The 27621-nt window shown below is 37.2% G+C and overlaps 2 protein-coding genes across 3 annotated transcripts in view; one reads left to right on the top strand and one right to left on the bottom strand.

Annotated features, from left to right (window-relative positions):
• Positions 1-428: 428 nt before the first annotated feature.
• On the bottom strand, positions 429-14276 carry ubiad1 (UbiA prenyltransferase domain containing 1). Its single transcript, XM_041799454.1, has 3 exons — positions 14099-14276; positions 8943-9560; positions 429-1396 (listed from the first exon to the last, which is right to left on the bottom strand). Exons 2-3 carry the CDS (start codon positions 9502-9504, stop codon positions 909-911), a joined length of 1050 nt encoding a protein of 349 aa, XP_041655388.1. The 5' UTR covers positions 9505-9560; positions 14099-14276; the 3' UTR covers positions 429-908.
• Positions 14277-23284: 9008 nt separating this feature from the next.
• The window catches only part of mmp23ba (matrix metallopeptidase 23ba), a 28293-nt gene continuing 23956 nt past the window's right edge, over positions 23285-27621 (top strand). For both annotated transcript variants that reach the window (XM_041798764.1, XM_041798763.1), the window contains exon 1: positions 23285-23784. In XM_041798764.1, coding sequence (XP_041654698.1) covers positions 23650-23784 — 135 coding nt within the window. In that variant the 5' untranslated portion in view covers positions 23285-23649. The remainder of the gene's footprint in view (positions 23785-27621) is intronic.

The following is a 27621-nucleotide window of genomic DNA, read 5'->3' as shown; positions in this document are numbered from 1 at the left end:
GCCCTAAGTATAGTAGTTTTCAAATTTTCTAACACTTAAAAACAAAACATCTCTGTATGTGTAAACTATCTTTAAAGTAATGTCAATTCAGATTGTGAGTATAAAACAGCCTTCATCTACAGTTATTATCTCCCAGTCACAGCTTAACAAAACTTTAACCCCCTTCTTTGTCAATTTGTTTTTACTGACTAAAAGGTCAAATTTTCAGTCTTTTTTTATTCTGAAATCATTTAAGCCACATTTTGAGCTGTAAAAGATGCTGAACAATGTCTTATGTGATTAGTTTCAGCTTTCATTGTTTTGAAATATTACATTTCATGTGCTATGTTCAACATAAAGCTACTCATTTGGATGCTAAGGAACTATATTTATGTTGAAAGAAAAATAGTTGATTCCTTTGGTTTGACATACAATGAAGACATGGGACATCAGCATCTGTGAGTTTTATTACAATCCAATAAAATACTATTTGGCTCTCCAAAATAAAACATATAAAACAAACAAATTTATCATTGTGTACCATAAAGAGTACAATGTTGAGAGTTTGGTGATGATGCTTTTTTGATGTTTGTGGCTGTCAATGTTAGGACTTATGTCTTGATCAACAATTATGGCATCAGTAGGTTTATTTTCTGGCCTTAAATGATGAAAATGTTGCCTACCTCTACATTATGATGCCAACATTTCTTAATTTTAGCGACATGTTACAGCGAGCTTAATACCGAAAAAATCCAACTGATTCTGCCTTCAGTGTCAGAGGAGGACCTAAACTAAATCTCTTCAACATATAAATTAGACAATAAATTAAAGCCAATGAAAGCCCTCAGATAGCTTTGTACAAATACAAAGAGGTACATAAACTAGTCTGTATTAAAACAATAAATTGTTGAAATTTCAATGCTAATTCATCACAGGAGCGGCAAGCTGCCTGGAGGTGCCAGAATGATCCCAAACACGTAGAAAAGTCCCATTAGCAAGTTGAGCTTGGCCGTTTTCTGAGGGATCTTGGCGTAGCACCGGCTGCGAAACTGCTTCTCCAGCGGGAAGGCCATGGGCAGCGTGAGCAGAGGCAGCGCCATGCTGATGGTGTAACGGGTGGCAAGGATGCAGAAGAGCACGTAGGGGACGAAGAGCAAGAGGTTGTAGAGGATGTAAGATAGCGTGGGGCCTATGAGGATGGCCAGGGTGACGATGCCCGCCTGCTTGTCAGAGTCCATGTCTCTGGTGTTGTTGCTGTGGAGGATGGCTTCTGTGTTGAGGGCCAGGGGAACGGCGTACACCAGTGGCAGCACAGACAGGTAGCCGACCTGCACAGCATGAGCAAACATGACTGCCAGCGGGCCGAAGGTAATGAGGATGACCACATCTCCCAGAGCAACATACTTGAGGCCAATGCCTGTGGAAAAGAGTAAACAAAGAAGATATTTATTATTTTTTATGACCAACTGTCAACAAAGGATTGTCTTTTTAAAACTCTTTGTTCTTCATATCTTTGACATAAGAAAGAGAATCGCCAGGGCAAACAGGGACACCTTGTAAAGTGTTTATGACTTTATGACAGGCCATGACCTCAGGCTGGTTTAAACATCCTCTATCCAGTGTCTATACAAAACCTGCACACATCTAGATTGAGGTGGTTCTGTAATTTAATCTCGTGCTATTTCCTATTCAAACTGTTCCCATAAAACTTCTAAAAATGACTGTGTGGTCTGATAAGAAGCAGCTCAGCTTGAATGTCACTTTTGAGCTAAAATAGTCTCTTCTTTTGTCTCTTTCAACTCATCACATGCTTCTTCAGTTGGATGTGCCTTCATACATACCCGTGTCCACACAGCTGCCTTTTTTTTTTGCACCGACAGCGATTATTTTTTTTAATGAAAAACCAATGTAGTCCAGCATTTTCAATGCTCAGGGTCCTTAGTGCAACAACACCAATGGCATCAGCTGTTTTGTCACAAAGCTCACAGTGCTCTCAGTTAAAAATAGAGATGTTCCATGACCATTTTTACCTTACAGACAGGGTCCAGAACTAACTTTTTCACTTACCAGCCAGGCTGGCTGGTATGTGAAATTTTTTACCAGCCAGGCAGATAATTTACCAGCCAACCAAATAAAAATAGCTTTTAAGTGTTGTAATTTGCTATCAGTAATATTTAACATGTCATTTGGGTCTTGTATGTGATTCTCAATCAATATTTTAATAGTATGCACTAATACTAGCAATAACGTATGCTACAAGAGACAAAAAAGTGAGTAAAAAGACCCTTATTATGTGTAGAACAACAAATGAACTTGCTTCTGTCGATTCTTGTTTTTATAATGTCACAATTCCAACCCTCCTTTATCTGGGCTAGTCAAAATGACTCAAGAGATACTCTGGCAGAGTTACTTTAAATTTTATTTTTGGTTTATCATTTATTTATTATTCTATTTTTCTTAGAAGTTTAGTTTTCTTACATTTGTTTTAGTTTTAAACCTGATGGTCCACTTAAGAGCCTACAACAAATCTTTTTTTGTTGTTGTTGAATACAGTCTTCATTAACAATCTAAATGGACCAAAAAGAGACAATAGAAAAAACTTTCAAGGCACCTTCACAGTTTCAGTTAATCTGTAGTCTGGACATGGAGGCGTGAGCATCTCCTGCTCTGACCGCAGCTGAGAGGGATGGGGAAGGGTTCACGGCAGCACCCGCTGCTCATTGAGAGGCACTACAACGATACGTGCTTTCATGTCAGAGTCTTCAAAAGTCTCCAGTAACACCAGAAAAAGTGGCTAGATTTGTCGCTAGTCGCTTTTTTGAAAAGAGTCGCTAGAGGGGTCTGAAAACTCTCTAAATATAGTGACAAAGTTGCTAAGTTGGCAACTTTGCAAGGAGGTATGGGTACAGTAACAACCAGCTATCCACCTTGGCGCGCTGTGAATGACGTCATGACTGACACACTTACGTGACCAAAGATCGTCTCGGCCTGAAATACGCATTACTCTGCCAGGAAACCAGCCAATACCAGCATCGTTCTCCAGTAACAAAAAAAATTATTTTTTCGCTGGTCAAAAAATAACTTGCCAGAGTGGTGAGTGATCTTAAAAATTTACCAGCTAGAGACAAAATCTACCCGTAATTGGCAAGTGGCGAGTGTTAGTTTTGGACCCTGCTTACAGATACCGATACTGATCCAGAGTACTGATTCAATACCAGTGTGAACTTTCTGGACTGACTGATGCAGACCAGCAAATTATTTTAGACCTATATTTGATTCAGACATGGGTCAACAAACAGAATTTTAATGTACAGCATCTCTGTGGCCCTAAAGTTGTTTTTCTGCTGATTATTAAGTTTTACTGCTAAATATTAAAATAACAATAATACAGCGGGCTGCATCACAGGCTCTCTTTATCTCTCGCTGCATTATGCTCTTTTCAGGCAGCATCACGTGATTACGGAACAGCCTGCCATTGGCTGACAGACCCTCACAAAGGGTAAACATATGTCAGTCAGCATTTAAGCTAGCGGTAATAAATGATTGTAATCAGATTAAAATGGATAAAAAGATGTTCAATATCAGGTTTACTGGTGTGGATTTAATCATTAAAGTCCCGAAAGATCACACAAGTACCAGGCTCGCTTAAAATGCTGCCTCAAGGGATACAAAGGCATCAACAGCATCAATGAGACAGCACAACGGCTAGCTTCAAGAAGAAAAACAAGTAAGCGGCAGCGATGTATGGTTCAAAAGTTCTTTAACTTTTGATTAACTGTGTCACTTCTTGTCATGTACCACAGCACCTGTCTGGAAGGCATTTTAACAATCACATTCAGAGAAAAAATGTCACACAAACACCATTTTTTGCTACTGCAGAAGGCCGTTTGCTTCTCCTTCACTGCTCTAAAAACAGAAGCTTTTGCATGCAGTGTTTTCCGGCAGTGAAGAAGAATTGATTTCCGGTTTATAGCGCTAACATTTAGCATGGCTAGACGAAGCTAAATATAAAGTTAAACCAAATGGATCAATCAAGAGTGTATGTAGTCAAAGTTGAAGGTGTGTGCAGTTTGTTGATATTTCAACATAAATAAGGGGGACAAAGTAGAGGAGAATTAAAACTATGCACTTATTCATTGTCAAGGGGAGAGAAAAGAGTATTTGATCAAAATCAAAGACTTAAAACAATTTTAAGAACAGTCATGGTATTATAAAGCACTCATATTTGTACTCAGTATCGGTGAGTACCGAAATGTAAGTACTTGTACTTGGTCTGGTAAAACGTGGTATCGGTGCATCCCTAGGAGGAACTGGTCTGACTAATTTTTTCAAGAATACTATTTGCAGGTTTGTAGCTGCTGAGTTGTCTGGACTTGATTCCTCTGCATTGTTTTCATGTTATCTTAGCCCTAATCCTTAAATATTAAATATTAAGGGCACAGAGCATTTTTAAAACAACCTTAGAGAAACTACAAAGGGAAGCACATGTCCATTTTTAAAGGAGAAAGCAACCATAAAACACTGATGAGAAGTACTCTGAAGCTAAATTTGTGGGTGCTACCAGTGAAAACATTGCCGTCTATGACAGCCTCTTACTGGTAAATTAAGTTCTATCAAAACTGCAACAAAAGATCAGATATACACCATCTAAGTTTATTCTATACTGCTGTTTCTCTATGTCTAAGTAAAGGGAGTTAATTGTATGGGGGAAACTCTGAAAAGGCATTATTACAAAAATTAGCTTTAGGACACTTGCTGAATCGGTGCTCATCTTGACATGGAATATTCCAGCAATTTAGTATTCCCATAAAGTCTGGTGGCTTAAAAGACTCTTGCAAATGAAAAACAGGCAAAGAACTTGTGACAGAGCTCCTCATGCTTTTACAGAATGAGCAGCACCAGAGACGGCTAAGAAGAAGATGGCACGATACAAATATTTTCTCGTGACTGTGCCAGGCGTCCCTTCAGAAGATGAGTGGTAGTAGCAAGTCTGTTCACTCCAACAATGAAACGTGGGAATAGATGACTAATTCTTATGCGCTTTAGTCTCTGAAGTAAAAACATTTTGAACAAAAATCAGCATCAGTGGGGCACAGATGGCCTAGAGGTATAAGGTGGGCCCCCATGTATGCGTTCAGCCTGGGTTCGAATTGGCTTGTGACATTTCCCCACATGTCTCTTCCCAGCTTTCTCATCCCTGTTTCTGATATTATCCACTATCCTCCTCTGTCAATAAAGGCATAAAGCCCAAAGATGAATCTAAAAAATCAGCATAAGCAATCATTAAAAAAAAACATATGACAGCTTTACAGGGTTTCTACAGAATTTTAAAAATCTCATTTAAGACTTTCAAGGATTCGAGGGAACCCTGGCTTTATATGATGGTTTGTTTGGATCTCATTGTAACGTTTCACTTTATAAGCTTAATGTTGAATAAAATGAATAAAAGGATGTGATGTTGAATGTTGCAAAATGCTAGTATGATCCAATTTCCTCTCAGGGATCTGCAGATTTACAAAACCAAGAAATTAACATTGTCTGACGCCTTCAGGAACACTCAGGAGCTTTGCAAAGATTTTTTGCTGCTGCAGACATCTATTTCCAACTGGACAGACAGACTTTAAGAAAAAAAATTAAGTCATATTTTGAATTCAAAGATTAACTTGATTTTCCCCCCTGGGTTTTCTCTACAATATTATTTTCTGTTATTTAATTTTTGGGGGGTTTGCGATATGCAAATTTTAAAGAAAGGAATGATCACTGGTGTAACTCGTGTCAAAAACAGGATCTTTTGCAATAAAAAGATATAAAATGAATTGATAATTATCTGAAGAATAGCAGTTTTCTACTACAGCCCAATTACCAGTGCTTTGAGCTGTGATATTTACGCCCCTGTGACATTTTATTATCATGATGAACATCAAAGAGGCATAATAAGTGGATAAGGCGATCCCTTAGAGGGCAGCTGCGAAATTATTTTTTTTACTTTTAAAACCCTTTTAAAATTAAAATAAAGAAAAGTTAACTATACTGTTTGCACTTTGAAGCAAGTGCTCCACTTTTTTTTTCTGTAGGACTGAATTGCTTTGACTGCAAATGTCCCAATTTTTATTTTTTTCATCTTTTGTAAGTCACCTAAAAATCACTTTTACCCTTCTAACTCCTCCCTATAGTTTTGATGCTAAAAGGCAATTTTCCTTGAACTACATTTACTGTCTTTTCTTTTAGCATTATTGTTTTCAGTGTGTCAGTGTGCACACTATATGCTGCCGTTAAAGCTGCAGTAAAAGCTGTGTATAGTCAGCAGAACAAGCAAATCCACAAAAAAGAATCTGATAAAATACTAACCTAATCTAATTTATTAATCAGTAATTTATCTTTCAAAATCACGTTTAAAATTTCACAACTCTGGGGAGCAGGTGGCCTAGTGGTTTAAGGCGCTCCCCATGTATGTGGGCAGCCCAGGATCGAATCCGGCCTGAGGCACTGTACCGCATGTCTCTCCCCCACTACTGACCATGTTCCTGACTGTATCCACTGTCTTCCTCCATCTAATAAAGGCACAAAAATGCCCAAAAATAAATCTTACAATTAATTTAAAAAAAAACACTAGTACAAAAAATTTACCCTTGAAGACAATTTATGGCCTTACATTTAGAAATAAATTTAAGACTTTTTTTAAGGATCTGTGGGAACTCTGTAATAACAGAGGTGAAAAAAGGATCAACAAAAGCCAGCCAGGGGGTTGAAGTTCTACGCGTAAGCATATCTGACTGTGCTTTAATGTGGGGCTCCCGCTGGGCTGTGCTCTCTGGTTGAACCACAGAGCCAAAATGCACCGTCAACTGACAAAGGGGTTATCAAATATCACATTGTGGCAGTATCAATGTGAATGTATTAAGAGGCAATGACAGTGGAGTGTTATTATGTTGCTGTCAGGATAATACACTGTGAAAATGCCTCATAATTACACTTTTGTAATGAACTACATCAACACAGATTTGGGGTTGCAGAAGATCAGTATGAAAGGACTCGGGCTGGGAACCAAAATGTTCCTGGCATGTTCAAACACTGACAGAGTATAAAAATGAATTTCTCTATGAGGAATTCATACAATTCATAGCCTCAGTCATACAAAGAGCATGTTCTAGATGTGCTCTTTTTGTGCGGTTTCTTACGATAACATTTGTTATGAAATGGCCCAATACAAATAAAGATCGACTGAGTGAAGTTGGAAGTCCCAGGAAAAAGGTCCCATCAACAGAGCAAGTATCTCAGGTATCCTGGAGGATGTGCACTTTGAACTCCTTCACACATAGATGGTGATGAATCGACAGCTGAGCTCCTTTCAGAAAAGCTCCTCAGTTCATGAAGAAATGTAGCACATCAGTGTCATGTCTGAAAAACACACAGGTAATATCTGCCCATACTAGGGGTGCACCAATGCCACATTTTTCCAGATCAAGTACTTACATTTGGATACTCACTGCTTTAAAGGGGCAGTCCGCCCTAAAATACCTAAATTGAGTGTAGCTTGGTTTGTAGGATTGTCTATAATCTTATTAACCAGCTTTGTAGTCTTGTAGAAGTTTTTCTATGACAGATTTTTAGGAGTCTTAACCCTTTAAAGCCTATTGTATTTTACTTGATAAACACTTTAATGATACCTCTATGTTATCAACATGATCAATAAATTACTTAAAAACCCCTTGTATACAATCAGATAAATGATAAAACTGCCCTACGATGGATTATCAGTTGCCAAAAATGCCTAATGTATGAAATGTGATACAAAAAAACACATATGTGAAATTTTACAGCAATTTTTACCTCCGCCAAGTAGGTTATGTGATCGGAAGGGTTTGTTTGCTAGTTTGCTAGTTTGTTAGCAACATAACCCAAAAACTTATGGACGGATTTTGATGACATTTTCAGGGAATGTCAGAAATGGCATAAGGAAGAACTGATTAGATTTTGGAAGTGATCCAGATCACCGTCTGGATCCAGGAATTTTTGACAAGATTCTTTACTATTGGGAGATAGGGCTAATGGCAGAGGTCTGTGCTCTCCGAGTGCTTTTCTAGTTCTTTTTTGGATTTTGGTAGAAGCCTAATAAACATTTCCGGTAAAAAAAAAAAAAAAAAAAGGCAATTATCTGGCTATTATTTGAGTTATTTAACATTAAGGGGTTAAAGGCGCATGCTTACAAGACCCAGTGCTGCAGATTGTTTTACATTTATAGGTTGAAGCTTTAGAAGTGTAAAAGTTAAAGGCACACTCAATTCTTAAGGCTGCTCAAAGACTTTCAGACAACCTCATTCTTTCTCCACTATTGCTCTATTTTTCTTTGCATTTACTAGTTTATTCTAGTTTTATAGTTCAAAGATTCTAGATACCAATGCCTCTTGTGTGGTTTGGCCAGAGCAGTCTGCTTTTTTTGTTCCTTGTAGACTTTTTTAGAGTTTTTATTTAGTCATGGTACTTTTTTAATAAAGCTGTTCTGCACTCAAAGTGACTTTCCTTCATTATTTGTTGCTTGTCAAGAGGTTGACCCAAATATTTCCTTTGTTGTGCCTGTAACAGCATACTAAACCCAAACTATCTGCCTGACTAAACACCACAAACAGTGACATAGAAACTTTCTGTTTTGGGTGAACTGACCTTTTCAGTGAGTGAACCTATGCTCTGTCCAGGGAAAGATGTGTTAGCAGTGTTTGTTTTTTCTACCAACACACGACAGAGTCACCACAATGGGAAACATTAATGTGCTTTACCAATTTTCCTGGCTTTACATGCTGGTTTCTATTTTTCATAGCAGACTTACGCTTTCATCTGGAGCCACCAACATGCAGAGATGCAGGGGGAAAGTTTAAATGAGTTATGTGTCTGTGCTTTAATAGACTGGGGCAGCAGTTGAACACTGAAGTAGGTAGGCGAGACAGTGGAGTTAATATTTTACTCACCTCCTGTGTATAAAAAAGAGCTGGAGAGTCCACCAAAGTAAATAAGGGCTAGGTGCTCCAGTCTCAGTGTAGACAGGAAGTAGAGCAGAGTGGCACACAAGCACCCCAAAGAGTATAACAAAGCTCCAAACATGACAACATCCTGTGGTGCCAAGATTTCATCCACAAGAGTCCTATCGTCACTCTTCTTGTGGTCGATTCCTTTGGAGAAGTCATAGTAGGTGTTCACAAGGTTCCCCGCCCCGTGAACTACCAGGACAGCCACCGCGCACACCATGAGGATTACCAAGTCCACAGAGCCCTCCAGTTTGTACGCCAAAGCGCTGCCGAGGGCCACCGGAGTGAGCGAGGCACTGAAGCTCCAAGGCCTCAGCGCGAGCACATAGGCAGCACACTTGTGCCTCACATCTGAAGCCACCCGGGCCATCCTCGACGTGCGGTTTTGGCCCTGAGAGTGGCTGGTTAAGTTATTCATACCAGTCTGCCACTGCTGGCCATTGTGTCCATTTGATCCATGCAGTACAAATGTTTCTGCCCTGCTTTGTTTCAGCTCTTTGGCCATTCCTGTGCGAGGGGTTTACAGTCACAGCAATATTCCCAAATGTCAGTCTGGGGTTCCTGTAGAAGTAAAAAACAGATCAGCAAAACCACAACCAAGTCAGCAGAATATTTACATCACAGCCTAGCAACTTTCTTAAAAGCAAAAAGGTCATTTAATTAGAGCTGCATGATATAAACTGTTTAAAGTTTATTATCTATATCAGCATTTTGTAGTTATGAAATCTTCTGCCATTATTTACAACTGATACTATGCTGTGCAAAAGTCTTAGCCAACAATTACATTTGTTGTTTTAGCTGCATTATTGTAATTTCTCATTTCCCTCCTCCTGGAAAGAGCCTGAATCCGAGGGCTTTTATCTTCAGGCATGGCCCTGATCTGAAGCACACTGCTAATGCAGTGAAGTCATTTTTGCAGCTGATGAAAAACACTCAGTCACAGACTGATCTCCACAGAGTTCAACAGGAATATTATGGATTTAGTTTGGGATCATAGAGACAGAGAAAAAAAACAAAAAGATAATCTCTGAGAAATGCTGGTTTGATAAAGAAGCCAGGGGTAATATACAAAAAGGTTACTGAGAAAAGTTTAGACACTGTTTCTCTAAAAGAGTGAAGAGAGAGGAGCTGCTGAGTGAAAAGGGAAACCATGCTCAATTTGACTCATGCTTGTAGAAGCCAGAATATTCTCAGTATTGTGTTTCATTTGAAACTTTGTGTACATATATACAGTATGAAGAGGACGTTAGTTTTAAAATGGATTGTCATTAAACTTTGCTAAGCTCAAAAGTAGTGATAGCTGTGACGTTTGGACCGTACTGTATATATCGGCTGCATATATGGCTGTATGTACCAGTAAATTTGTAAAGTTTTAGCTAGAATTAACAAGCAGATCTACATCAGCTTAAGTCTTTTTCTTTGTCCACCCTTGTTCCTTAAACTTTAAAGTGTTTTTATTAACTGAGGTTTTAATCTGAATTACATTTACGAGGTATCAATATAAATGTTGGCTAAAATAAATTTGTCAATACCTGCACATCGGATATTAAAAACAACACAATATTGCGCCACCTACTTTTAATGTTGAGTTTTGCAATCAAAACTGTTGGCTTCATCTCTGTTTTACCGGTTATCCCTGAAGGTTTGACTGATACAAGAAACACATATTAGGGATGTAAGATGTTACCTCTATGAAATTGTTATTGGCAGATAGTAAAAAATCGATACCAGCAGATATGAAGTATTCTAATTATGCACGATATGGGATTTTCAGCAGAAATCTGAAATGTTGATATTCATGAATTCATTTTAGTATTTTGGACCTAAAATATAAGTACTGAAAACTTCAAGAAAAAACTTAACAAAAATCCCACCTTAACAAAGATCAAACTTCAGTCCATAAAACACTTTTAATTTTAAGGGATATGGAAGAAAAAAAAGAGAATGATTTTAGCTAACTTAGGTCTACTGGTCCTGCCTAAAATACCACAAACTTATTGTACATATAGCTGATATTTACAGACTGATATGAGCAGCTGATATATTCGTTGTAATTAGTGGCAGAAATTTTCATATTTGCTGATACAGCTAAACTTTTAAGGTATTATCTGCCCATATTAGGGATGCACTAATGCCAGACTCAGCACAAGTACTAGCATTAGGATACCCACTGATACAGAGAACAAATATGAGTACTTTATAACAGTGGTTCTCAACTGGTGGGTCGGGACCCAAAAGTGGGTCGCGGAGCAATTTTTAATGAGTTGTGACTAGGAATTTGAAAAAAAAAAATAGTGCCAGAAGTCCTGAAGTCCTTATTGGACATGCATCAATATCTTTAATTTTATCCTGTTTTATTGTGAAATTTGGTAAATTTAAATGTTTGGTCAATATTTTAACTAATTTATCTCCTCTTCTTGCAATAAATGGCTACTTTTCCAATGATAATGAAGTAATTTCACAAGTTCTCTGGAAAATTGGCAACAATTGACACATAATGATGGGGAAAGAGGGTGTAAAATTTGTCAGTTCTGTCCATTTTTCTATTTTTTTTCTCAGGTGTTTTGGTCCAATCATGCTCCAAACTGCAACATATTCAATTAACTAAACATAGGTTGTTGAAAAATTTTTGGAAACTTGGGCCGCGATCTGTCATAGGACAGACTGATGGGTCCTGAGGGCAGACCAGTTGAGAACCATTGCTTTATAATACCATAACTGCTCTTAAAATTATTTCAAAAGTTTGTTTTACTTGCATAGATGTTCCTCATCCCTCCTCTTGACAGTTTATCAGTGCACAGTTTGTAGTCTACTCTACTTTTATCAGCTTCATTAATGGTAAAATATCACCCAACTGCAGACATGGCTCCACCTACAGTACATACTCATATACCGAGTACAGTATCTACTATGTTTTATGAGTATGCGTACTTAGCCTTGGTACCCATACTTGTATCATTATCTGTGCATACCTAGCCCACAGCAATGCCAATTATATATTGAACATCCCTACTTCAGGGCAGACATATCTCCTTTATATTATATTTTATTTTGTTTTTTGCTACTTTGTTTCAATTACCCTGCACCTGATGTGTGAATGCAGCAACAATGTACAAATGTACCATCTGCCACACACTCAAGGGTGCCCTGAACATTGTTAATGAAGCCCCAAATGTAGAACTACCATACTACTTCCTAGGGCTGGGCATTGTTAAGAACCTCACAATTCAATGTGATTTCGATTCTTTAGGTTGCGATTCGATTCGATATCGAGTCAATTCAATATTGACTTAAATGCTTCAATGTCGATTCAGTAAGAAGTAGAAATACACAAATAACCTGTTGACAATTTGTTATTAATCATTTTCATGCCCATGGGAACATATTTGGTAAGTCACCTCATATTTTTGAGCAATAAAACATCTGAAAATAAAAAATTTGCACAGTAATAACTTATTTGTGCATATGGGGTACAAAAGTAAAAAAACATGACAGTTCTGTTCTGTAAACACTGAAAAAGTGAAGTGCATGTAAACTCAAATAATATTTCTTTCCTCTTGGAAATTGTGATAAACCTCACATAACATGGTTATGGTATGTTGTTGTTTGGTCGAGTGCGGCCTCTATCCATCCAACATGAATCACACGCACAGTGACCCCCACTGGCCAGCAGGTGAATCGATTCAGAGGATTTGCTGAATCGATATTGAATTGGGGCGATGCATTGATTAATCGATATTTTTACCCACCCCTACTACTTCCCTACTGCTTGACTCTGTCTCTCTTTGCACAGGAGACACATTGACTTCCTTTACAATAAAATGTCTATCAGTTTCACTATCAGCTAAAGTAAGCTTGGAAATATCAGCGTATTAGATATTGACAAAAATCCAATAGTGCAACCCTAAAAAATATCTGATTGGAGCAGGGCTTTCCAAAGACATCAGCTCGGATTGGTCGGAAAACTTTCCCCTCTGAATCATTGGGCAATGAGCCACAAGTAATTACGGCCCTCGAAAAAAGAAAATGTAAGCATTAAACAATTAACGCTCAGCAGTTTGGTGAATATTTGTGCAACATTATGTGGATAAAATTCAATAATGCAAAAGAAATAACTAGAACTACAACTCAGCTACCTGCATGAGGCTCGCATTATTGCAAGACTTGATGTTTTATTTTTCACATGATCCTTTAAAAATGCTTTTAATGACAATTGTGTTTATCACTTTAAACACTTGAATTTAATGACTTTTAGAGTTCAAATTTCAAAGTTTAACCTTGCATAAGAGCAAAACATGACACGTAAAATGTGGGATTTTAACACCTTAAGGAAATTAGCTTTATGTTTGTTGCATTTCTATATTTAAATCTACTTAAGTTAAGAACAGACACTGTTGAAATGATTTTAAAAATATACAGGAAAATGAGTCCCGCCCTAATGCAAGGGGACATTTCATTTTAGTGACATGCACTGATATGCACTAAGTTAACCAAATTTAAACAATGTTATAAACAATATCTTACATAATGTATTATGCAGGGAAAAACAATACGTCAGACTATCTCACTTATTCTGTCTCTCTTTTGTCAGACCTCTTCAAACGTTTCAAAGATTTTATTATTTCATAATATCTCAAACAACACTCACATATAAAGTTATAGTTAAGCGGCATTAACTTTAATAGCATGTGGTAGGTAGAAGTACTAGGAGGAGGCTCGGTCAAGCAGCCTGAAGTTGCTAGCACTGACACAGTTCTGTAACTTCAGCTCAGAATAAAAAAAAGAGCTGACGGTACAGCCTGGCACTGTGGATTCAGGCGAAAGTGGGCGGTTTCGATGCTCTACCAACAGTAGCTAATTGTTTAGCTTGCCAATACACGTGGCTTTTACTCAAATACCACCCACACTCAAATTCTGGAGAAGTCCTTTCGGAACAAACCTACACAGCTGCCACCTACTAAAGGGCACCGGAGCCGGGAGGGGCGAACAACCTGAGGCTAACTACTGAGATTATGGGATTAGAGCTAACTAGCTAGCCGCGGAGCTAACATGTCAGTAAAGGGACAGAGAGGAGGAAAATGTCTGACAGATGCTCTTACCTGTTACGTTTTCACCATCCGACTCAATCTGCGCTTCTCTTTACCTAAAAACATATTTCTGTGCTCGCTGAGCCGGCTATGGTCGGAGGAGGTCTGTTAGCCTACGTGTCAGCTTCGAGGGTACTTGACTGGCTGGCCACTGTAAACCCTTCTGCACCTGACGGGCGCCATTTCCTCCGCCACGAGTGCATCATCGATAGGGGTCGAAGAAACCGCTTCCCTCACAAAGGTTCCACCCAGGCTTTGATGACTACAAATTATTTTGCAATTAAAGAAACAGTTCAGAAAATAACATTTCTTTTTAACTTCATACTGGAGGTATGTCAAATTAAAGAAAAAGTAGAATTCAACTTTTACTACGGGCAGGGGACTGCCGTCACCTCAATGACTCAATGTTACTGTATTACATCACACAATGTCACTTCATATACTCACATTTCACTAAAGGGTCAAGTCAATAGAAATGATTAAATAACTGTCTTTAAAAAGATTGTTTATTTATTTGTTTGTTTATTTCATTTTATTTATTTTTTATAGGGGACAGTTCACATTAATGAACATGGACATGCCAGGTGGTAGCTTTATGCCAATTTCCATCCAAGTTGATGGTATATATGTAAAGGTTTACATCAAGAACGTACATTAAGAAAAGGAAATATATATACATAATATCAGACAATACACAGAGACCAAAAAATATAAACAGTGAATGAATGAACAAAGATCTACATATAAAAATACAGAAGGTGGCTATATGATTTGCATAAGACTGACCATGACCATTACAGTCAAAGTGCATAAGGTGTTAAAGTGCATAAAGTAGATGGTAAAGTGCTATAGATTGATTGATTGATTGATTAAATTTGATTATTGTATCAGGCATAAACAATATGCCCAGCCCAAATAGGCTTACAAGACACCATTATCTTTACAGAAAGACCAGAAACCAAAAGTAGACGCTCAATAATATAGTAGACTACTTAAACAAACCATCTTGATGCTTCTTCCAGGCTTTTAACATAAAATTCAGTACCACAATCATGCTTGATTTGAATATATGTCCTCAGTTTAGGTTTCTCCAAGACATCGTTTAGCCATTTATATTCAAATGTAGATAGTAACTTCTAATTGCATTAACGCTGCATGGTAAATTATTTCTTTATACATATTGTAACTCAGCTTCACCAAAAACAGCATGAAGCTCCGCAGCCCATGAAGAATTCTTAACTCTTCTCCAAAGAAAATTTTCTTATTGATCCTATTATCAGACATATTAATAAAACGATTCCATAGTCTTATCATGTCACATTTCCTCCTTCTTGAACCAGGAATCCAACCCATGTCACCTTCAGCACCCAGATAGGAGTAAATTTATAAATAACCAGAAAACAACAAAAAGCCTGGTTTTGTATAGAATCTGAAGCTGTGCTTGGTTTAAATCCCCTAAAACCAGCAGCATAGTTACAAATAAGGTTAACATAGAGTTTCCCAAATCTTTAGAGACCCTTAACAACAGACCCCAAGGCTCTGCTAGCTGAACCAGCTAAAAGTTTGATTCCAGTTTCATACGTCATAAACTCATCAAGAGGAAATCCTAAATATTTATAGTCTGATGTGTATTCTACTTCCATATTTCCAAATCTCAATACTTTCCTGCTCCTTGGAATACCTTTTTTTTCCTAAAATGAATGATTTGAGTTTTACTCTGATTTATTGGTAACTGCCATTTATAACACCAGTTCTTCAATATGTTTAACATATTCTGCAAACCTTCCTCTGATTCAGCCAGCAGAGCATACATCAACATACTCACAATCAATTCTTCCAAATGTATACCTAACTTAGCATACTTGATTTCAAGAGCCAGGTTATTGCTATGATGCTGCAGTGCTGGTATATTGCACATGATCATGAATGCATTTGAGGAAACTGCATATTAGCCCTTGGCCTGTTTATCTAAATTGTTGATTGCACATAGGCCTTCCGCACAGAATTTGCATATTCAGACGTGTTTATGCATGTGTTATTGAACAGGCACAGCAAACATAAGTGTGTTCTCTTTGAATGATTCTACATTTTGCCCAAAGTTGAAACGTCTATCTCACATTCACCTCTGACAGTGGCTCTGATCAGTCTGATGAGGAGTCACTGATTGTTTTCTGTTTGATGTCGTCATTTAGCTGAGGTGGCGCTAGCCCATGTAGGACTTCATATATCAGACAGGCAGTATCGTATTTTTGAAAAATGTCAAGGCTCAAGAGCTTGTACTTGTGGAGGATGTTTTAATGGTGATATGGTCATAGTGGTTTCTTGTCAAGTATTTCTAAATGCTCTTTTACAGTGATTCAACGGGTTTCATGATGAAAAGATCTTCATCTTTAAAGTAAAAAAAAATTATTTATCTCAATTTAATGGGAGGTTTTGGAAGTGGGCTTTTTAGTCACTTAACATAAGAGGGATTTTTTTTTTAAATCAGATACTGTTAGAAATATAAATAAATATGCATGAAAAGTCAGCTTTTCTTCTAAATCAATGGCATTTCCAAGACTGATTCCACTGATTAAAACAAATTCATCTAGCATAAAGTATGTGAAATTAGGCCAATTTTGTGTTGTTTTTTAATTAAAATCTGTCATATTGGCATGTAAACTGGCATTTAGGGGTTAAATAGAAATGATTTAACAATTGATTCTTATAAACATGACTGAAGCAGATGAAAAGATCCTAGTCTTTTAAAGTGGAAAACATGTTGATTTTTATCCATTTTTATTGCAGTTTTGCTTTGTAGACATTTGTGTCACTAACAGTCCATAAGGAGCTTTATGTTACTAAGTCCTGGGTGTTAATTTGCCATTTCCTGCAGAAAAGCCTCAGACACTTTAGCCTACACTTCATACAAGCACTGTTATTACCTCCTTTTTATATTCTATGTATATTTCTGTTCATTTATTCAATCGTTTTTCAATTCAAAATAAACTTTTTTATGTCCGATTATTTCCAGGGTAAATAAATAAACAGTCCTTGTGCAACACTTGAATTTCCCTCTAAGGGCAAATTAAATATTTTCTTATCTTTTTTTATATTTAACTACTTAAGTATTTTTTGGGAAAAAAAAGTTATTTAATAATTCCTAAATCTGACAGATATATGGAAGCAGAAGGTGAATTCATGTCAATATGCCTTAGCTCAGGCTATGTCAGAAAACTGCCTGCTTTCAAAGTATTCATACTAAATGTGACACCACACTGGATTAATTTTGCACATGCCAGAAATCTGTTGGTGTATTTCACCCGAATAATTAAGTAAAAAGTGAAAGCACAATACTAAAAAGGCACAGAATGTATTGTGACCCCCTGACTAGCCAACAAGCAGAGTAAAACTAAGAGTAACTGCACTAGTACATGTTTTAAATGTTGTAAAATAACATTAAAAAAAACAACATAGCTGTATTTATAATAATCAAGTGCGTTCATTGTTGTCAAATTCTGTTTGTGGACCCACTCACACTAGCTTGTTGCAAGCCTAGCCCACAAAGCTGGAGCAGAAATATGTGTCCAAAAAAGTCCCGTAATCATGGTTTATTATGTTATTAATAGCATACTAACATATTAGCTAGTGCATATCATAGAGCAGGGGTCGTTGACTACATTTTTACATGGGCCAGATTTTGTTCTGACAGACACTGGGGATGAACTAAAATAAATCAATATTTTGGTAAACAACTGATTATTGTACTAGTATTTCAATATTTAGGCATTGACAATGAGATCAGCCCGTACCAACTATACCAGAGCCAGGCACAAGGAAGCGATTGATATATTTTAGGTCCATCTTTCTAGAGTTTCTCTGTTATTTATGACCAGGTTTGACACTAATTTGCTGTGCCCTGATTGGTGAAAAACATGCTAGAAATAAGTTTTTTCTATGAAATTTGGGCAGAGAAAGTTTCACTCTCCAAGTTTTGCTCTCCAAGAGCCTTAAATGGAAAGATGACACAAAAAACTGCAGATTTAATGAAGGCTTGAATGAAATGAATGTGTTTTTCATGCATCGCATTTACTGTTGATGGCTTACCCATAGATTTCTGTAAAAATGCATCAAAAGTAGGCCTTCCTGATAAAACTGTTTCAACACTGATCGTTTTTAGGGTTGAATTAATAGAGATATAAGTGCAAAGGATCCCTTGTATGTTTTCTGAATTTGATATTCTTCTGGGGGCCGGATGGGAAGCTTTGGGCCACCAGTTGATGATCACTGTTATAGAGGATATAGCTTATCGTTTGATTACATATTGTGAGTTATTCAATTTCAGACACAGTGTCACTCTGTTTTCCTACAATTAAAAGTTTTGTTTTGTTTTTTTCTGGAAATCTCCATTTTCATTATCTCCAGAAAACAACTTGAATTCACCAACTATCATGGAAAAAGGAGCAAAATAAAATTATAGATGATTGTCACTTAGGGCTTCCGTACAGTTCATTAGGGGCACGTCAAACAAGAGAGAACTATAAACAAAAAATCATTTGGTCTATAAATGAAAAGTTTCAGTGCATCTGGATCAGAGCATGTGTTTGAAAAATGACTTTAACATTGATTTTATTGGCTTTTATATTTGTTGAGCCACAAAAAAATATATTTCTGCTGCAGTGATATCGATAGCAGTATACTGCTATCGATATCACTGCAGCAGAAATATATATCAGTGGGCTGCAGGATCACTGTGTCACCAGAAATTTAGTGGAACTGAAAATGATAAAGCAGATAGGAAAACAGTGTAACATCAAAGAAAGGAAAACTGACATTTATAAGTGGGTGAAGTTTACTTAACGAACATCTTTAATAACAGAAACCTTTAACGGTATGAATCAAAGCCAGAGTACGGCCTGACTTAATCATGCCATCGCGCCATTAAAAGTCATTTTGTTCCACTGAGTGAAGTTATTTCATAAATCCTACACGTTCTGGCCCACAGGTCTTAGCGACATTTAGAGAGGGGAACAGTGGCATTTTAGTTTCTGTCTTTCTTTCAAGAAATGGAAACTGGCAGAAGATCCTGAAGGGTGGGATGGAGTGAAACAATGACAGTCCAGTCCAGGAAGCTGATACAGTTTAGATCAGTGGTTCTATGATGTATGGAAGCCCTGAGTAGACATACATCATACGTTTAATTTAACTCTTTTTACCTACAGTGATAAATAGATGACAGTTGTTTTCTCAAGATTTCAAATCTTTAATCTCTTTTGTCATTTTCTTTGGAAAACAGAGTAAGTTGATAAAGACATGATTCTTCAAAATATTTGTAAAAACTGCAATATTTTTCCTTAAATTGGTAATAAAGGAAAGATTTAATAATTCATTAATTTAGAGATATAGACTGTGTGGTGTCAACTTTGGTATTTATCATGCAAAAAAAGAAACTACTGACATCAGTACACCCGTATATTCTCAGTTAAAATAGCTCATCTACTGGTTAACTTTTAATTTTACTAGAAAATATGCCAAGAGACAGTGGAGAAGATTTTATTAGTAATAATAGGCGACAATGACAATGCTGTGATCATACATTTTAAATGAATATGTTCAGAGCTTTATAACTTAGGTTAGATAAACCTGGAAATAGTGAGTTATTTCTGCTGCAGCTAATGGCTCATTTCCCCAGCAGACATTTTGACTTGTCAGCAGATGGCTCCCTTCCATGTGAGCCAAGCCGCTGATGATGCCAAGGACCTGAAAATGAGATGATGATATGCAGCTTTTTAAAATGAAAAGTGGCTGTTTTTATTGCATGTCAGAATGTCTGTTGTGAAATATGCACATGGATTACTATTGATATTTATCTGGATTGACCCCACAGTCGTGTTTTAATAACTTTTTCATTAATATCAGAATAATAAAGGAAAACTCAAAGTAACTTTTCATCAGACAAAGATTGTTACATTCCCCGATTGCAATGTTTGATACACTCAACATTTGTGCAAGAGATCCATCTGAATAAAGCCTCCAATCAGGGGTGGAAAATAGATAGTTACATTCACCCCAATTACTGTAACTGAGTAGTTTTTTTTTTTGGACACTTGTACTTTTACTTTTTCACTCCTACTTAAGTAAGTTTTAACAAGAGTAACTGTTTTTTTTTGTTTTCTTGAGTACAATACTTCTCGGGATTAAACATTTCAGATTTGACTTTAACTCCATCCTGATTGAAATTGTCTTCAGTGTTGGGAATTATTTGACAGTGCTGATCCACATGTGTTATTTCAACTCTGTAGAGTCAATTAATCCAAGCTCTGCCAACAGCCATTGCAAATCTTGGGGGATGTGTGGGTGAAGTTTCCCATCATGCCTTTGGGCAGGGTGTTTAGTTGTGTTTCATATGTTTGGATGTTGGCTGTTGTACAATGATCCCTGCTAGAGTTCTTTTGCTCATGGTTCTGGTAGTTTGTTGTTAGACACATCTGTACTATGAGTGAAGTTATCCACTGAGTTGACTCCCACCTGTTACTTTAGGTGCTCCTGAAGAATTCATCAAGCATGTTCTTCATTAGTATGTATTTCTATGAGGTTGACTCTGCTTTGTTTTTGCCAGAGGAGACCCACCTTGCCACAGATATTTTAAGAGTCACTGCAGCTCTGTCATATTGTGAAATATTTAACACTTTCAAAAGTGTGGTTTAACTTTTTAGTGTGGACCAAGATGTTGAAAGTTACTTAACTCTAAATAAGTTTGATAAACAGATACGATTTTGCTGTACTTTATAATAAAGGTGTGAGTTTACCTGAACAACCTGGTTGGAGACATTTTCTCTTGTTGTTCTTGTCAATAAGGAAATATCAAATTTTACTGTACAACTCCTCAGTAGCTACAAACTACTCTGTATTTAAAGGGGACATATTATGCAAAAATCACTTTTTCAGGCTTTTCTAACAAAAATATGTGCCCCTGGCCTGTCCACAATTCCCTCAAGTACCAGAAAAATCCATTCCCTTCTCCCCTTTCTTTCCCCACCTTTCAGACAATGTGTCCTGAAACAAGCCGTTCTCAGATTTTCCCCTCATGACCAATTGTGGGGAGTTAGCACTGCCCCCAGGTTCGGTCGGCCCTTCCTGCTTGGAAGAAAGTTCCGCCCTCCTCTCCTGATCCTCCTCTAAGCTGGCAGCTAAGAGGAAGATCAGGAGAGCCACATTCATTAAGCCATACATTTCCTGCGAGGGGCGGAGTCAGGGTGGAGTCAGACAGCTCAGTAAGATTTAAAGCCACAGACACAGAAACAGCTCGTTCTGAACAGGGCTGAAACAGAGGGGTTTTAAGACATGTAAAAATCCAATACTGGAGTTTTTTCAGCAACAGACTTCACAGGCATGTTTTAGGGACCTCTGAGACCAATATAAACTTGTCTTAAAAGAGTAAAATATGTCCCCTTTAAAATAAATTTTAACACTTTTTACTTTTACTTCAGTGTATTGATAGACTAGTAATTTTACTTTTACTTAAGTAAATTTCCACAAAAGTAACTGTACTTTTAATTGAGTACAACAGTCATCTACTTTTTCCACCCTCGGTGTAAATACAAGTGTTTTATCTGGAACTTGTACTTTGTGTTAAATGAGCGCCCTCTGCTGGTGCCCCTGCAGACTTGACTGGTGCAGCCTGTGTACAATTGCCAGTCTGCAACACACTGACCTCGTGGTAAATTGAATCTAGGGCTGGACAATTAATCACAATCAGATTAGATCGCAATATGACCTGCTGCAATTTTCAAATCACACAAGTTGCAACATTTTTTTAAACTTGAAACGTGTCAATATACCAGTTTGATAAATCCATTTTTGCAGCGGCAGAGATTTTATGCAAATTATGCAAACATTCAAGGTCATTTTTTATAATGGTTTACAAAGATCTGCCTTTTTGTTTTTTAAATATGTTTTTCTTAATCAAAATGAGAGACATAAAAACGATAATGCCCTTAAACAAAGCAAATGACATCACATTTGCAATACAAGCAAAAATAGTTGACTCATTCTCTCTAAAACTGATGAAGCCTAGCGTTACTTCATGAAAGTCAAACCCCAGCTGTGATCGGCTGGTAGCCAGCTTCACCTCCTCCACTCCAGCCACCTCCTTTGTAGCTTAAAGCTTGTTGCACCCCCATATTCAGATTCATGCTACTACGGATTAATTGCTTCAGAAATAATTTCATTGTTTTCAATACACATGGTCTTATTTATGGAATTATATATTGCTTGAATTTGTCAAAAAAAAATACACAAAATTAACCCAAGAATAATAGCATATTAAATTGCAATTGCAATATTTGGGGAAAAATTGCAAATAGATTATTTTTGCAAATTGTTCAGCCCTAGTTGAATCTCTTATTAGCCTAGCTAAACTAAGCAAAATAAGTCTGCTTTTGTTGGTAAAAGTACTATTTATTAATAAATACATTTTTGAAAACATTTCTGCAATGATACTGGTTTGTTAGTGAGTCATGTTGGCTCATTACATGCTAGCTAAACTTGTAGCTTCACTGTTGACTTCAAGTGTAGCTTGTTAGCTAAGAGTTAGCTAAATTATTTCTGTGTTTTAGCAGTTTTGGAAGTTGTTACTAGCAGAGCGGCCAAGGGGGGCTAAAATGAGTCTGCTCTGAGAATGAACCCTACGTTTGTGCCAAAACTTTAAGTTTATGCCTCATTCATCTTAAAACACGAGAGAGAGGGCGCAATTTCTGCAGGTATGATAAGCTAAAGGTAAGGTATGACTTCATGAAGCTCCTATTCCTTCTATAGTTGGTATCACTGAAGACTAAACCAACTTTGCCAACATACACCAGCAATCACTCTGCACATCTTTGGACCCCGCAGTGTGCTTGCTGTATTTGCTGAAATTGCTATTTTGAGTGAAAGCTAAAAAAAAAAAAAAAACAAGTTTATGCAATGCAGCTGCAATTCTGCTGAAAAGTGCAATGTTAAAGTAAAAAAATGGTACTATGGATATTTTTGGTCTGATGTGTTGACAAGATCGGAAACAGTCCTCAGTGGTGTCCTGTTTTATTTCCCATCTGCTCTAAAAGTGTCTGTGCATGGCACTGTTTAATACAGAGAAGACTAAACTAGTTTTTTTTTTTCCTCCCCGCAGCCTTACATAACCCTCAGAAAATCATGTTCAAAAGCAGCCATCTGATTCTGCTTTAACTCCGCTCTTCTGGTTGCAACAAGTGGTTTGATGGACGGAGCACGTTTGGTTTTCATTAGATCGTCTCGACACTGACCCCCTGCCCCATCATACAGTAATACGAAACCAGCCTCCTGGCAGGCGCACGGTGCGGAAGAGAACCGAGTAGAGCCGATGCAGTCTGCGCTGCTTCCACAACCCGGTGCGCAGGCTGGACTGCGCTGCTGCACACCGCGACAGGAGCGAGCAGAGCTGTGACACTCCACCGAGCCGTGCAATGGCGGAGGAGTAGAGTTCACGGGGATAGATGGTAATCCTGTGCTGCCGTCGCTGAGGGATTATTCGTGTTTTTCTTTCCACCTGGAGGGGTGATATCGCAGCCATGGTGTGCTGTCAGACTCCCAGAGGTTTACGCAGAGGAGAGCTGGGCTGCGCTCCTCTGCTGGCTGCTGCGCTGCTCAGTCTGCTGCTCGCAGGGATGCAACAAACCACAGCGTTTCCCTCCTGGAGGTTAGAGGTATGCTGTGAGCCCTTTATGACCAGGGAGAGCTGTCAGAGCAACTCTGCAACTTCAATTTATAGTCTGGTTTCTAAGTGTTGAATTACAAACTCAGTTCAAAATTTAGAGGGTTCTGATCAGCTTTGGGCTGAGCTGGAAGCAGTAACTTACAATTCATTCTATCAATATTAGAAGCACCTTTACACTTTGGCACACAGGCTACAGTAGTGCTTTAGCAAAAGTTGCACTTACTCCAAACAGTAACTAACCCAATCCCCAGCGTAGGGCTGGGAAATGTATCTGTTTTTATATATTTATTGATATATTTTCAAATTAGATATCCAAGAGTAAGACAACATCATTATTTGATACAAGAACCACTAAAGGTAATATTCACAGCAACCAAAAGATAATCTACATGAAATATTCAGTTTAAAGGTTGTAAAGAAATCAAATTATATTGATGTCTTTCTGATGCCACAGATACTAAATTAAGATAAGATAAGATAAGATAAGATAAGATAAGATAAAACCTTTATTAGTCCCACAAGGGAAATTCCAAAGGGGAAATCAGAGGTCCATGCCATACATTTTTTTTTTTTTTATCATTTATTGTTTCGAGTTATCAAACACTGCATGCAAACTTCTGCACACCATCCAAATTGCCCAGATTAACTGGCAACATTTGGAAAAGTCAGTTTAACCTACTTTTTCAGTTGTTACCAGCATATTTGCACAATTAAGACAGTGCTCTCTCTCTTTTTGTCAAAAGTATGAGTAACACTTTATAATAACAACACACTTTTAGCATATGTAAAGTCTTAGTAACAAATTAAGAAAGCATGTGTGAACTAGAAAAGCACTCAGAGACCTCCGCCATTAGCTCTATCTCCCAATAGTAAAGAATCCTTTTTAAAAAAATCCTGGATCCAGACGGTGATCCGGATCACTCCCAAAATGTAATCCATTTTTCCTTATGCCATTTCTGACATTTCCTGAAAATTTCATCAAAATCCGTCCAAAACTTTTGGAGTTATGTTGCGAACAAACTAACTAACAAACCCTGCCGATCACATAACCTCCTTGGCGGAGGTAATACACTTATCATCTTTAAAAGAAATATAATATCATAAACCCTGACCCAAAGTCTTATCCCTATCCTAGCCCATGGCCATGCATAAGGTGGAAAAGCAAAGCCTTTGGGGGCTCCGCTGTATTGGAGGGGGCCCGTGCAAGTCAGCAAAAGTGTTATAAAGTCTAACCTAATTCTAATATTTACCACTTATAATAGCAGCAAAAATGCAACCTTCAGAAACAGTTGTGACAGTTGAAATGTAGTCTGTTACAAAATGCAGAACCCCTCTCCTTAAAAAGGAATGCAGCTTTTATTTTAATGTTAGCATAGTGGGTTGGCCCATACAAATTGGCTAGTAATTTTGGACACGGTGTATTTCCATGTCAGAATAATCAAAAAAAGTTGCAATGCTGAAATAAATATGAAAAGACAAGGAGGAAGGTGGATCACTTGACTACAACAATAACAATCTTTTATTTTGAAAAACTAATCAGTGCCCAGTCAGTAAGATGCATTTAAGCCATAAGGCCAGCACTATCTCTGCTGATCTGATGCACACGTTCCTGCTGTTAACACACGCCGTGCTAAGGAATGGTTTACTGGACCTTTACTGGGCCCAGTAACGTCTTTGAGCAGACCTGCCCTAACTATACTGGACCATACTGTATAGCATTTACAGCTTTATTTTTACGACATAAATTAGTTGATAATGCCAAATGGCTGATGAGTAAACTATTACTATTGCATCAATAAAGCATTTATAATTTGTTTATAAATGGCATATAAACTTGTTAAAATTTTTCTTTTAAATCCAATGAAATATCTTTTTACTAATGCTTAACTGTTGCTTAATAATGTGCAGTTATCAAATGTCTCTAAACTACAACTGAAGCTAGTTGAGTTTCTGAACTTCTAATACTACTGATCATTGAAATAACTTTTGAAACCCATGGTATTTCAGAGTATTTTAAAACTTTGACAACTTTAATATATGGAAATGTTTCCAGTGTTTTTGGATTATTATACAGTTTGTAGGAGTTTGTCTGCAATTCTTTTTTGTTAAAAACAAAACATTACCCAACATTTGGTGTCTAGGACTTCTGTTTTGGTTCTTGTGGTATCAAACAGGTGTCAATATGGCTTCATTTCTAGTAGAATTATATAAATGTTTATGATTATGATGTTGTGACAGCCATTTGTTTATTCTTTACAGAATAAATACACTTTATATCAATATTGTATTGCCAGTCAGTGAAAAGTAGCTAGGTTTGATTTTTGGTCCAGCCCTACCTTATGATAAATTCTGCAGTTTTGATTCATTATTTCAAAACATGATGGATTCTTCATACTGAAATAATATAAACTTCCCTAACATGTGTTGAATTCACTGTTAACATTTTTGAGTCACTAAGATGAAATATAGACGGAGTAGCCTTGGCATCAGCACATAGTTTTGTTTCAGTGTCATGGTGCAGTTCAAGGTTTTCAACTTTTTAAAAAGTTTGAGTAGGAAGGGATTAAGTCATTTGTCCTGCTTCTTAAAATGAATATGCATCCTCAGATGAAATCACGAAGTTAAAGGTATCCATGGCATACACATCAGATTTAATTAGAGTCTCTGGTGGAGAAGTTAAAGGCGTACCATGATTAGATTAGAGTATGGGATGGATCCCTGTGCAGTAATAACTTTGGTGGATTGGATAAATGTGTTCCTCTATCGCTGCCACCCACCCACTGTGCAACAGAGCCTGAGGGATGACTTTATGTCATTTCCTTTGCCACAAACTCTCATAACGTGTCATTCATGAGTGTGTGGATTACATAAGTGCCTTAGATAAGCTTCTTTAGCCATAGAAAAGCACATAGGAGTAGATATTTCTCTAGTAAAGAATGCGTTTGTTAAAATGCAGTTAAATAGCTTCCAAAACATGTTCTCTTTTATACCAAACCAATGGTGTATGTATCTTTCAGATATCAAAAAAACTTAATGAAATGTTGCCAGATAACTTTAAGTCCTTACTATAAAATAGAAATTTGAAATGATTTTCCTTTTGCAAATCAGCAGTTTGTTAAGAAGGGGTGTTTACTTGTAGAGGTCGTGCACTCTCTCTAGTATCATGTGATAAACAAGGCATAAACTTTAAGTTCTGGCACCAGTACACTGTTTATTTTGATTATAAACAGGAGCATATTTGGTCACTAGCAGGCCCTCTTGTAAGCCTGGAAAAAACACTGGGACAGCTTAATACAGACTCTACATTGTAAATAAAATGATTCATGTAAAAATAAAGGCATAATAGTTTTCTTACAGCTACTCATGCAGTCATATGCTTCAAACATGCCAAAATATAGAAAAACAATTTTGCAAGCTGTTCAGTCTAAAATACAGAGATAAATGGTGACAGTGCAGTTTAAACAAGCAAAGCCCAGCATGGTGAGTCAAAATGACTCAGTAACAAATATTTTCACAGAAATGTTTTGTGTTGATTGTAGAGATTCTCAATAATCTTTGCAATAAATATTGCTTTATCAACAAAACAAACTTTTTTGAAGCATTTTAGCAGAGCTTAACTTACCATGGGAAATTTAGAAGAACACATTCGAAGCAGTTTTTACATACTCAAAGAAGCAGTATGAAGGAAAAGATGACATGATCTCAAGTGAGATAGTCGACACTGCTTTAACCGCTACTTCTTGATTTAGAGAAGGAATGCACAATGTCATGGATATGCGGATACTTACACATTCATACTAGCAATTCCAATATTGATATTTATTTC

Source organism: Cheilinus undulatus, linkage group 11 (assembly GCF_018320785.1).
Source record: "Cheilinus undulatus linkage group 11, ASM1832078v1, whole genome shotgun sequence".
Classification (NCBI taxonomy): domain Eukaryota; kingdom Metazoa; phylum Chordata; class Actinopteri; order Labriformes; family Labridae; genus Cheilinus; species Cheilinus undulatus.
The sequence above is the reverse complement of the archived record's forward strand: the minus strand, read 5'-3'. Positions and strand labels throughout refer to the sequence as shown.